Source organism: Rhinolophus hipposideros, assembly GCF_964194185.1.
Source record: "Rhinolophus hipposideros genome assembly, chromosome: 8".
Lineage (NCBI taxonomy): Eukaryota > Metazoa > Chordata > Mammalia > Chiroptera > Rhinolophidae > Rhinolophus > Rhinolophus hipposideros.
Window position 1 is genome coordinate 49030151 of NC_138054.1, and position 13242 is coordinate 49043392.

Below are 13242 nucleotides of genomic sequence, written 5' to 3' on the forward strand. Positions count from 1 at the left end.
ATCTATGTAGTTTTACTAACAAATGTCACCCCAATAAATTTAAAAAAAAAGGAAAAACATGTTTATATGAGGGGCATCCCCAAAAAAGAGGCGTGCCTGAAAAAGCCGTAACCTATAACTGCTGGCTAACTTTGAGGGCCTTCTCAAGCAGGAAATGAAAGCAAAAATAGTTATAAACTGCTGGAGGGCTGAAGGAATGCCCCGAAGCACACATGGAACCCCAAGACAAAGGCTGAAAGACTTACTGGTTTAAGGAAATCTTTGTTCCATCATTAGCTGGTCACTAAGCTCACTGAGCAGAGATTTCAGCAGCCATACATGACAGGGAACACAAACTTTAGTGAATTCGTTCAGGAAAGTCACTAAACAAACAGCCACAACAGCAACACACAGCAATATCAAAGGGGAGGCAATCTGATTTCCAGAGTTGCCACAATACATTATTTAAATATCAGTTTTCAATAAACAGTAGTTCTTTTAAAAAAAATCAATAAAATTGACAAGACTTTAGCTAGACTACCTAGTCTGACCAGGAAAAAAAGAAAATATCAGTTACTAAAACTAGGAATAAAGGAAGGGACATCATTACTAATATTAAAAGAAATTAAAAGAATGATAAGAAAAACTATGAACAACTTAGGTTATCTAGATGAAATGGAAAAATTCCTAGAAAGATACAAACTACAAAAACTGACTCAGAAAGTAGAAAATGTGAATAGACACCCATAACAGATAAAGAAGTTGAATTAGTAATTTTGAAACTTTCCACAAAGAAAAGTTCAGGCCCAAATGGCTTTACTGGTGAATTTTACCAAACATTTAAAAAATAATACAAAGCCTTCACAAACTCTCCCCAAAAATAGGAGACAAGAGAATACTTCCCAATTTAGTATGAAGCCAGTATTATTCCAGTATCAGAAATAGACAAAGATATCACAAGAGAAGAAAATTACAGACCAATATCTTTTATAAACAGATGCAAAAATCCTCAACAAAATACTAGCAAACTGAACCCAGCAACATATAAAAAAGAATTACACACCATGACAAAGTCAAAATTATTCCAGGAACATGAGCTTGGTTTAACATTAAAAAATCACTGTATCACATACTATTAATATAACAAAGGACAAAAATATCATGATCATCTCAACAGACACAGACAGCATTTGACGAAATCCATCACCCTTTCGTAATATAAAAACACTCAAAATAGGAATAGAAGAGAAAATTTTCAACCCGATAAAGGAGGGTATCTAAGAAAAACCCACAGCTGGCATCATGAAAGCTTTCCCCTTAAGATTAGGAAAAAGACAGGATGCCAGTTCTCACCACTTCTATTTAATATTGTACTGGAGGTTCTAGCCACAGTATTAGGCAAGAAAAAGAAATAAAAGGAATCAAGATTGAAAAGAGAAACAAAACAATCTCTATTTGAAGAGGACATGATCGTGTAGATAAAAAATCCTAAGGAATACACACACACACACACACACACATACACACACACAACTATCAGTGCTAATAAATAAATTCAGCCAGGGTGCAGGATCTACGAAAATTAGTTTTACCCCTATAGAGTAGCAATGAATATCTGAAAATAAAATTAAGAAAATAATTCCATTTACAATAGCATGAAAAAGAATAAAATACTTAGGAATAAATTTAACATAAAAAGGACAATAGAGGCACATTGAAATTTATAAAACATCATTAAAAACATTAAGTAAATGGAAAGACAGCCCATGTTCACGGATTGGAAGATTTAATATTGTCTGTATCGCAATCCTTCCCAAATTGAACTACAAATTCAATGCAATCCCTATCAAAACCTCAGCTGGCCTCTAGGCAGAAATAAACAAGCTGACCCTAAAATCCATATGGAAATGGAAGGGGACCCAAAATAGCCAAAAAAAATCTTGGAAAGGAAGAACCATGTTGGAGAATACGATGGTCAGTTTTATGTGCCAACTTGGCAAGTTCTTCAGTCAAACGCTAGGTATTGTGTGAAGATACTTTGTGGATGTGATGAACATCTACACTCAGCTAATAGTAAGAGGCCATCCTGGATAAAAGAGTGAGCCTGATCCAGTTAGTCAAAAGGCCCTGAGTGCAGAAGTGAGGCTTCCCTGAGGAAGATGAACTTCTACCTATCGAGTGCAGCAGGAGACCCTGGCCGGGAGTGCCTGGCCTGCCCTTCCTGACACTGCCCTATGGGCTTCAGGCTTGGCTAGCCAGCCCACACAACCACACAAGCCAATTCCTTTCAATACATGTCTTTATATATGTATGCATCTGCAAGCCAAAGAATGCTGGCCAATCACCAGAAGAAGCAAATCTTCCTCACAACCCTTAGGAGGCACCAACCCTGCCGACACCTTGATCTTGGCCCTCTGGCCTTCAGAACTGCGAGGCAATAAATTTCTCTGTTAGCCACTCAGTTTGTGGTAATGTTAGGGCAGCCCTAGAAAGCTAATATATTAAACAATGTGTTTTACTCTAAAATTTGCACATACAGAGGATCATGTATGAAGTGTGATCCTGATTTTTATGGTGAAAGTATATTTGGTAATATATTCTACAACAATGATTATCATGTAATCCCATTACTATATGTGGACATGATATATAAAGTTCTTATGTAGTTCATTTGCTAAAATTCTTAGCAAATTTAAGGATGGCTTTAGGAATTTCACTGATCATAGTAGCTGCAAATGGCTCAGGGAAGTGTAGTTTCTCCAAATTAAAGTTAGTTTTAAAAGGTAAGCATTACGAGGACTCAACAAACGGCACTGTGGTCAAAAGAATACACATTATGTAAAAATCTTGTGTAAAACAACATAGAGAGTCATTTTGTTGCAACGAAGGCAATAAAAATTGTTAATGGAACTAATACATAACTTTTTATGAATTATATATAATATTTCTGGCCCATGAACAAAACACCCATGTATAATAACGATTCAAGTAGTCATTTTTGATAGTTGCTGGCTTCCAGTCATATAAAAACCATAACTTTGCATGTATTTTTTTAATTTTGTCATTATGAAGGTATATTTGTCAACGTGGGAGGATAGAACATATTTCATCTAACAGTTTGCTAGCTTGATTTATAACTTTTAAATATTTAGACATGTGGTACGTGGGCCCCCACTTGTACTCATGCCCCAGGCCCTATAATTGTTCGAGGTGGGCCAGGACCCAGCAATGACAGAAGAAAATAAAGCCTGAAGCTATCAATAGAAGCCAAACTACTAATGTCTCAAACTGGCTCCTACTTTAAACTAAATCACCATGCTGTAAGCTGCATATGAAAACCAATGCAGTCCCCAAGGGAATGACAAGTGCCTCAAATGCTTTGCCTTCCTGGGCCATAGTCCCAAGGGACAAGCCCTATCCAATTGAGGGTGGTATAGCCCTGTGGCCTCAAATGGCACTCCGCTCTTACCAAGTTCCACACACCTAATACATTTCACTGTTCATATATTAGGGTTGGGTCATGGACTTGCATGTATCTCCCTGCAATAACTCTGTTATGCACCTTCAAGCAATTTTATAATTGCACTTTACTCCTGCCTTGGAAAAAGTACTGTGCAGCTTGACAAAAGATTTTCACAGCAATCCTCAATGCTGTGATATTTCCTGTGGCTATCATTTTGTTACATTCTACTTGTCCCCATGTAGTGCTTGGTGCTTGTTGGGGGCTATGAGGCTAGGGAAAGGAACTAACATTCTATTAATATTTGGGAGTTATTCTTAAGACAAGGGGAACTCTTGAGACAGGATTAAGTGAAAGGGCAGCTGAGAAAGGAAAAATGTAGGGTATGTCGTTAGTTTCTAAGGGAAAGGGGAAAAAAAAGGTATCAAAATGTCAACTGGCAAAGCCATCATAAGAATGAAGCTTTACTGCCAAAAGCTCCTTGGGATTTCCAATTTCAATTGCATCTTATTGTACCTTTCTCCAAACAAACATGGTAACTATACATCTCGTGCTCTTGCTGACTAACATGATGGGTAATCAGACAGCTAAGATGAAACAGAGGGGCCTGACATCAAAGGATACTTTTAGCTGTGGTTGAGCACCTTTAAGGAACTTCAATACCCTTTCCACAGATAATCAGCTCATGAAAGTGGTATACAACATTCAGTCCCACTTGATCCGCAGTTTCCCTTTCCACAATTTCAGTTACCTTCAATCAATCGGAATCCAGAAATATTAAATCCCAGAAAAGAACTATTCATGAGGTTTAAATTGCACGCCATTCTGTGTAGTGGCATGAAATCTCACGTTATTCCTCTCTGGCCTGCTCATGATCGAATCATCCCTTTGTCCAGTGAATCTACTGTATACGTTCCCCACTCACTGTTCGCTTAATAGCCGTCTCAGTTATCAGCTCGACTATCACGGTATTACAGTGCTTGTATATTCAAGTAACCCCTTATTTTACTTAATAATGGCCCCAAAGCATAAAATTTGGATATGCCAAAAAGACGCTGTAAAGTGTATGTATGCATAGGAAAAAACAACATATGTATATATATATATATATATATATATGGGTTCTGTGATTTCAGGCATCCCGTGGATAAAGGGGGATACAGGGGGCATTATCTTTTTATAAAATTAAAACCCATGTGAGACAGACTGGGCTCATCAGAAAGATGGCAGCAAAGAAAGAATCAAAACTTCAAGAAGAAAGGACATACAAGTGGTCAAAAATAATTTCGATAAGAAAAAAAGGAACTTTCTGATGCAAGAGGCAGAAAGTCAACAGCCCAGTGCTTAACAGTAAAGGCAGATTAGTGAACCACATTAATCATCCTGGGATACAGATTATCAGCCACATTTGAAACGCAGATTAACAGGAACAAATAAGGTACCAGGGGGTGAAGCATTTTTACAGCAAGTAACAAATGTTGTAATCTTTGTTTAAATAAGACTTCAGAAGGATTCCATATCTCAACCAACAGTGAAATCATTAAAAAATAATAATAATAAAAAAATAAAAAAGGTTAACTTCAAGAAATGCAAGGCAGAGTGACGAAGTTCCTGACCTATTTTAAGATCAATCAAGATCAATCGACATTTTCTACCTGGGTAAGTAGCAATTAGCACTTGGGTGATTTTAAAGACTCTTTTACAGTTGCCTTTAAGCGGCTGATGAAATAGCAGAACAGTGTGGCTGAAGACCAATGTTTATTTTTAGCCATTACCTATTTTATTAATGGGATTGTGGGTCACTGGGCCTCCAGGCACACACAAATATATTATAATATCCCACACTGTAATTAGTGGCACGGAGGGGATTAGAGCAAATTAAGTGGCTATTACGTTTGCTATGGGTATGGTCTTGATCAGACATTTTGATGCTCTCGTGGCAGAGCCCAGTGACTTTTATTTCAGTTGTCTACAAAATATGAAATATGTGTTTTTGCAGAGCAAGAGTTTTAATAACTGGGTCTCTTCCACCCCCAAATAAAAATACACATTAAAAAAACCCAAAAAACAAATACCCCAAATGGATGCTCCTAGAGCGAAAGAAGAGAATCCCTTAGCTAGAATAAAGGCTAAACACATTCCAATAGTGTCAGTGAAAGAAACTGGCTCTTGAGACTCCATGAACCAGGGACTCAAAAAGAATCCAAACTTCATTTAACTCTCAATCCAGGCACAGGTCTTTCTGCCCCTCTGTGAGTCAAAACTTCTGCCTCTGAGCTCTTTAAAAGGAATAACAATAAAGTGATCCCATAACTGTTAGCCTGTTCAATGACTAAAGCATCAAACAGGCTTGCAGAAATGTAGAATAAACCCTTTTAAGCTAAAGGCTCGAGTACAGGTATCATTTTTTTTTTGTTTGATGTTACCAAAACCATTGTTGTAAATAATGTTAGATTAATTTTGAAATAGTAAATGTAAGTAGATTTGTGCTTCGATCATTCAAAATCAACATCATCATACTTGGGGTTACTGCCAGTGCTGGTCTCCTGTGAATCTTCATATTAGAGAAAAAGCAAAATGAAATGAGGGCAGGGCAAAATGGAATGAAATGTGGAAACGCCATGTTTTGGCCCATGCAGAAGACCAATGCCTTTGCCTTAGAAACCTTTGGAGAAACACTTAGAAATGACAAGAAAGGAAATAAAAGAACTTACGAGGATCCTGGACTTGCCGTGGGAGGGGGGCCTGAAGAAATGAAAGAAAAACAAAAGAAACAGTTAGTCTGGGTTATTGGACGGTACCGTCAAACTGTTACAGATTAAAGTTCTCAAGGCCTCCTGAGGTGATCTTTATTTTTCTGGGATTTATTATTTTGCTCCAGTTTCCCCCCAACCACGTCTACAAGAAAGTGAGAAGTTGTCCATATCCCACAGTTCAGGGCCTGAAAAATGCTAAGACAAGTGCTAAAAAATGAGTCAGTACAATAGGTATCCTTATGGGATGCAGAGAGTTTCCAATGGGAGGCTGAGTGACTGCACCCTGATACTGACTGTTAACAGCAGGGGTCTTTGATGGCAGCCGGACAGTAAAGGGACATGCATGCTTTCCAACTTCTCTCTCATGGGCATTGTGCTTTAGAACGGGGGCTATGGGTGCAGACAGACCTGGACTCCACTTCTGCTCTGCTGTTTACTAGCGAGGCAACCCTGAGCATGGTATTTAACTGTTGGGCCTTAGTTTACTTATTTGTAAAATGGGTACAATTGTACCAGCATGAGAGATGCTGGGCACACACTACATTCTCAGCATATGCACATTCCCTCCCTCTTCACCCCCATGGAGTCAGAGGGCCCATCCCCAGTAGGAGACTGCTTACCAAACTTGACAAACAAGACTCCAGTAGTAGAAACCACCTTATTGCCGTTGGTCGCCACGCACTGGAAGTAGCCTGTGTCTGTGGTGTCCAGGTTTCTAATCCGCAGCCGAGAGCCATAATTGGTTGCCCGGAAGGAGACCCTCCGGGGTTCCTGGACCACAGGAGCATCATTTTTGAACCAGCGGATGGTGGGAGGCGGATTTCCAGAGACTTTGCAGTGCAGTTCAGCTGTCTGCCCCAGGGACGTGGTGATGTTATTCATGGGTTCATCGAGGGTCAGGTAAGAATCTGTGAGCACAGGGTGAAGGAGGCAGGTGAGAGGGGCAGACAGCTGCAGAGTACCTCCAAGCAAACCAAATCCACTCTAGTGTGCCCGAGAACCACAGAAGGACTGAACACGAATGGTGGAGAGAGGCAAGGCATGAAGTTCACCATTTACCAAGACCCCATGACTATCAATCACCCACCGAGCCTTCTGCTTGGAAAGAAATGTGTTACTCACCATAGCATAAAACCCAAAGTTATCAAATGACTATAGAGTACTCATGGATAAGTGTATTTTGAAAGACAAGACAAAATGAGCTGTTGTGTTTCAGAGTATGTATGAAAAATACATCATCCAAACAACACAATGAAGAAGAAAAAGAAGTAAAATTCACCTAATACTGCCCCACCCCCGAATAACACCACTCTTAACACTCTGGAAAAGATCCTTCCATCTTGTCTAATTTTAATAATAAAGAAAACATAAAAAACTGGAAAAGTAGGAGCAATATATTTATAACCACATGGCACAAGATTAGGAAGAATGTCAGAAATTTTCCTGCCAGTGAGGCAATAGGATTATGAAGGCCAGGTTGCTGGTAACTGAAGCAATGAGGTAATTAATATTTATATAATGTTACTTGTATCATCCATAGCACATTAAAATATATAATCCTAGGCATTCAATTTTTAATTGAGATATAATTTACATTCAAGGAAATGTAATTTCCTAGATTATACACTTAATTATACAGTTCCATGAGTATTGATAAATGCATATACCCATGTAGAAAATCATCAACATCTCAGAAAATCCCCCCAAGATCCTTTGTAGTCAATCCCTGCTTCCACCCATGCTCCCCTCCCCCCCATTTCAGCCACCTATAGCTCTGATTTCTATTATCAAAGACTAATTTTGCCTGGTCCAGAATTTTACATAAATGGAATCATACTGTGTGTACATATTGCATTTGGCTTCCTTTGAAATATATTACCTTAAACATTTTAATAATGAAATAAATTTTATTTAAGCTTATTCTTCAATAATATAACATTTTATACATTATACTGATATTAAATGTGGAATCCAGTTGCTGAGAAAATAATTTATTTTTTTAAAATTAAGTTAAGTATTTCTTTAAAAATTGGTCTGTTGTTCATATATAGAGAGTTTTCTTTCACTTTATTTTTCTGACAATCCATCCTTGAGTAGATCCTCCCTGCCACACCCTCCCGTTGCCCTCTGTCCTTCCCTGAGGCCCAACCTGGGATGACTTGTGAAGCAGCTATCTTCTCTGCAGGACTATAATAAGCCTGTAAAGGCCGGCATCTAGAATGTTCTGATTATCACTGCATCTTCAGTGTGTCCTACTGTCTAGCAGCATTATCCAACTGAACTTACTGTAATGATGGAAATGTTCTATAATTTGCATTATCTCATTCTCGCTACCAGCCACAGGTTGAGCTATTGAGCACGTGAAATGTGGCTAGAGTGGCTAAATAACTGAATTTTTAAATTTCAGTAGCCACATATGGCTAGTAGCTACTGCATTGGACAGCACAGGCAGAACCTAGTAAGTTTGTTGAAAAAATAACCTTATTTTGAAATATCTAACGAGCTAATTTAACCACCCAAACGCCTGTAAAATGCCTTCATAAGCATGCCCCATATGTGATTATTTATGTGATTATGCCCCAGATAAGTGATTATTTGCTTTAATGTTACACTTACACACACACACACACACACACACACACACAAAAGGGGAAAGAGATGTTGTCAAAGCCTGGGCAGTTCTATAGGAGTGTGAGACAACTGTGAATGCATTTATTTTGTGTGTGGTAGAAAACAGATTAAGCCTGACCGTCACTCACATGTTACCATAATGACACTTTTCATCTCATTTAAGCCAATGAATAATTATGCTTCACGACAGAATCATGAGCTTATAAATGATTTTGCTAAGGCCTTGCTTCTTTTCATTTATGTTGTGATCTCTACCTTTGGACAGATTTCTATAATCTATATAAATATATAGATTGAATCCGTGAATATGTTTGCTCACAGATATAAGCACATATGTTCCTAAGAGGTTTAAGGTATACCCAGAAAATAAAAACTAATTGACAGGTGGCTTTATGGAGCTGTTTTCGTAGCTTTATAGCCCCATCTAATACCTAGAGAACGGCTCACTATGCACCCTCTGTAGAAAAGAAATGTAGAAACAGCCATTACATAGTGGTGCCAATATAAGCATAGTGGTTAATACTCTAATGGGCAGATTCTGGAATTTGACTGAGTGGGTTTGAATCCTGGGTCTGCCCCCACCTATCTGTGTGACCTTGGGCTAGTTACTTAATCTCTGGGTACCTCAGTTTAACCAACTGAAACATAGGAATAATAAATAAGATTCTACCTGGCAAAACTGTTAGAGAATTACAATTAAATTGGGTGACTCATGGGAAACACTTAAACTAGTGTTTGGCAAAAAGTAAGCACTCAAAAATGTTAATCAACGTTATGGCTATTATTTTTATAGTAATAACACTTTCTGCATAATGCTTTTCAGGTTATTCAGTGATCCCCTAATGACTGGTGACTTAGGAAAGGTACATTAATTGTCATGATCCCCAGTTGCAGAGGAGGAAATCATGTCTCAGATCAGCTGACTTGCCCCAGCATCTCACAGTAAGCTGCATATTGTGATGGAAGCTTCCAGCACCAACGGCCTTGGATCCTCAGGCTTAGCCAAGCACTTAAAGTGTAGCTGAGCCAGCTGGCCAATATGGCAGACGAACAGGTAGACTATTTAGAATCCTACGAAACTCCAGGGGCTTTACCTTAGTATTTACTTGTACAATAGTGTCTCAAGGGAGAAATTGTTACCACTGTTTTACAAGTGACTAACCCAGGATTGGAGAGGGTAAGTGACTTGCCCAAGGCCACATGGCTGAGCTGAGGTCCAATTCAGAACGCTCTGGTTCCAAAACCTAGCTCTCCCACTCCATGAGACTGCTTTGGCAGCTCGAGCCCCACTGAGGGATGAGAACAGCATTTGAATTTCTTCCCTAAACCGGAACAAGCTGGGGACACACACACATACCCACAGGGCTGTGATCTTCCCCTAACTCCAGCCAGGATCGTCTGGTTACTGGGTCTAAGCTTTACCCATGCATTCTGGCTGGTGTTCCAGTTTCTCTCAGAGGTCAGGTAACTCACCGGACCTGATATACTGAGATCCCTGGTCCCTTGCCTAAACCCTGGTAGGTCCTCCTTGAAGCTACATCCTGCTTCCTGCCCTGTTACTAGGGTGGGTCCAGCTTTGAGTTTGAGGGGGTCTCTATAGTGCCAAGAGGTGCCATCATCTAGGTATTGCACAGCTGGGCTTCCCTCCTCTCAGATTTCGACCTTATTTAAATATCAAAGCCACCTACCTCAAGCCACACTCCTCAAAGGCCAAGGTGACAACTGCTGAGTGCATGCCTCAGGGGTCAACATGACCTGCTGAGTTTTAGTCAAAAACAAAAGTAACTTCTACTTTTTCTCTTTGGTTCCCTAACCTCACCTTCCCCACAGGTAGCTGCTGCTGAAGTCCCAGCAAGCTATGCGGCCAAGCTCACATAACATACAGTATAAAAGGGTGAGCTGGAACTTTAAACTATTTATCTTGCCTCCGATCCTACCACAGGCACCAGTGGTTCAAGTTTTTTTTTGTTCTAGGAACATAAATTAGCCCAAAGCCAGAGAGTTCTATAACGGGTGGGCTTGGGGGGGAGTGGGGTAGGGTAGTATTTCAACTACACTTTGAAGGTATACTTTGAAGGTACACTCAAATTTATTGAAAACAAATTAGTATGGGTTGATCCATTGTATGAAATCAACCCTCAAAGACTCTGGAGTCAGAATGCCTGAATTCATGTCCTGGTTCTACTTACCATCTATGTGATCTCCGGCAAGTGAATTAATCTCTCTGTGTCTCAGGTTTGTTATCTATGAAATTAACATTATAACTGTATCTTCCTCATAGGGCTATTATGAAGATTAAATGAATTAATACATGGAAAATGCTTTGATTAGGGTCTGGCCCAGAGCAAGCTTCATGTGAAAGTTTCTATTATTGTATGAACTACTTTTTTCTTTTCTTTTTCTTCCACACATATTATTCCTTAAAGTAGGGTATGATTTTCCATTCGATTGATTGGTTACCTGGCCAAGTCCAGCCCTGACTTACAGATCAGGAGACCTGAGGGATGAAGCTATTTGTCCAAGATCCTACAACTAACACACTGCAGGTGAGCATGGTTAATTTGTCCAGGAAGCTCTAAGTACTATCCACCTAACAACAAAACTGAGGGTTACAGGGCATCTTGAGATCAGTGTAGTAGCTGGTCCAAGCAGTATGTTTCCAGAGAGAACAAAGGAAATGTAAACAAAACTTACCATTTACTGAACAAAGGAGTCTTGCCACAGACACAAGGAATTTGGTTTTAACTTTTTACTGATAAAGAATAATGTTTAAGTTTCTTTGCCATCTGTAGCGTCTCACTTAGGAGTTAGAACAAGCAAACGTTCTGGTCCTCAGTGTGGCAAAGACTGGAAGCATCAGAACAACATTTGGCATAAACAACAGGAAAGCATTTTGTGATGGGAATAAAATAAAATACAAATGTTTATCTGTATCATTGCTATCAGTCTTGTTAACAAGCCTCTGGCCGTGATCCATTCTCCTCCCAGAATCAGCTGGATCCTTCTATAGCCACTTCATGGACCACACGAGGGTATCCACGCTCTTCTCTACACCCAAAGCATGGCGTGGCCACTGCAGGTTCTGAACTGGTCATTCCTTTCAAGGAGACCCGGGCATCCCAGGGAAGAAGCCCTGTCAGAGGAACTCTGTAAACTGGAATTGATGCCAGTTCTGTCACTACCTACCTGCATGTGTCAGGGTCACCTCACCTCTCTAGGCTTTGGGTTCATGATCTATTACACGGGCCTCTGGGGAATGCTCCTCCTGGAACAGTTTAAGTTTCCACACAGGCAGTCACAGAAGCACTGCTTGGTAGACCGCAGGTACAAAGCTTGCATACCAGACAACCTATTTGGCCTCTACATTTAAATCTGGCTATGCATATTTTTTTCAGTAGCTGGATTCTATACATCTGACAATGTGTACCTGAGCTGTGCAAGCTTTCTCATCCTTTTTCCCTACACCACAAATATTGAGATGGTAGACTGATGAGTGGAAGGTGGGGTACAATCTGACTTTTTGGAGAAAAATTTCCAATTCTGCGGACTCCACCTACAGCTCTGTGTCCCTGAATGAACTATGTCTCCCAGTGGTGGTACCAGTGACGATGACGATGACACAATAATGATGATAATAACTGACACCTAAAGGGTATTTATTACTATGGCAGGTCTTACAAATTATTATTATTATTCTCATTTAAACATCAGACACCTAAGGCACAGAGAGGGTAAGAAAACTGTCCAAGAGCACATGGAAGGAAGCAGAAGTGAGACAACAAATTATTGATTCGATGCAATTCCAATCTAAAACCCAGCAAGTTATTTTGTGAATACTGACAAACTGATTCTAAAGTTTATACGGAGAGACAAGGTACCCAGAATAGCCAACATAATATTAAAGAAGAACGAAGTTGGAGAACCGACACTACTCAACTTCAAGACTTGCTATAAAACTACAGTAGTCAAGACACAGTCGTATTGGTCAAAGAATAAAAAACAGATAAATAGAGCCTAGCAACAGAACAGAGTCCAGAAATAGACCAACGTAAATATAGTCAACTGAATTTTGGCAAAGGAGCAAAGGCAATACAAACAGGCAAAGACAATCTCTTTAACAAATGGTCCTGGAAAAAATGGACATCCATATGCAAAACAAACAAGCAAACAAACAAACAAACACCCTTCACAAAAATTAACTTCAAATGGATCACAGACCTAAATGTAAAATGCAAAATTATAAAACTCCTGGAATGTAGGAGAAGACCTAGCTGACCTTGAGTATGGTGATGACTTTTTAGATACTACACTAAAGACATGATCCATGAAAGAAATATTGATAAGCTAGACTTCATTAAAATTAAAAACTTCTGCTTTGCAAAAAGCAATGTCAAGAGAATGATAAGACAAGCCACA

The 13242-nt window shown here is 39.4% G+C and overlaps 1 protein-coding gene across 2 annotated transcripts in view; it reads right to left on the reverse strand.

Annotated features, from left to right (window-relative positions):
• ROR1 (receptor tyrosine kinase like orphan receptor 1) overlaps positions 1-13242 on the reverse strand; it is a 379097-nt gene that overhangs the window by 116126 nt on the left and 249729 nt on the right. For both annotated transcript variants that reach the window (XM_081055997.1, XM_081055998.1), the window contains 2 exons: positions 6816-7103; positions 6154-6184 (listed from right to left, as the gene is read on the reverse strand). In XM_081055997.1, coding sequence (XP_080912123.1) covers positions 6154-6184; positions 6816-7103 — 319 coding nt within the window. The remainder of the gene's footprint in view (positions 1-6153; positions 6185-6815; positions 7104-13242) is intronic.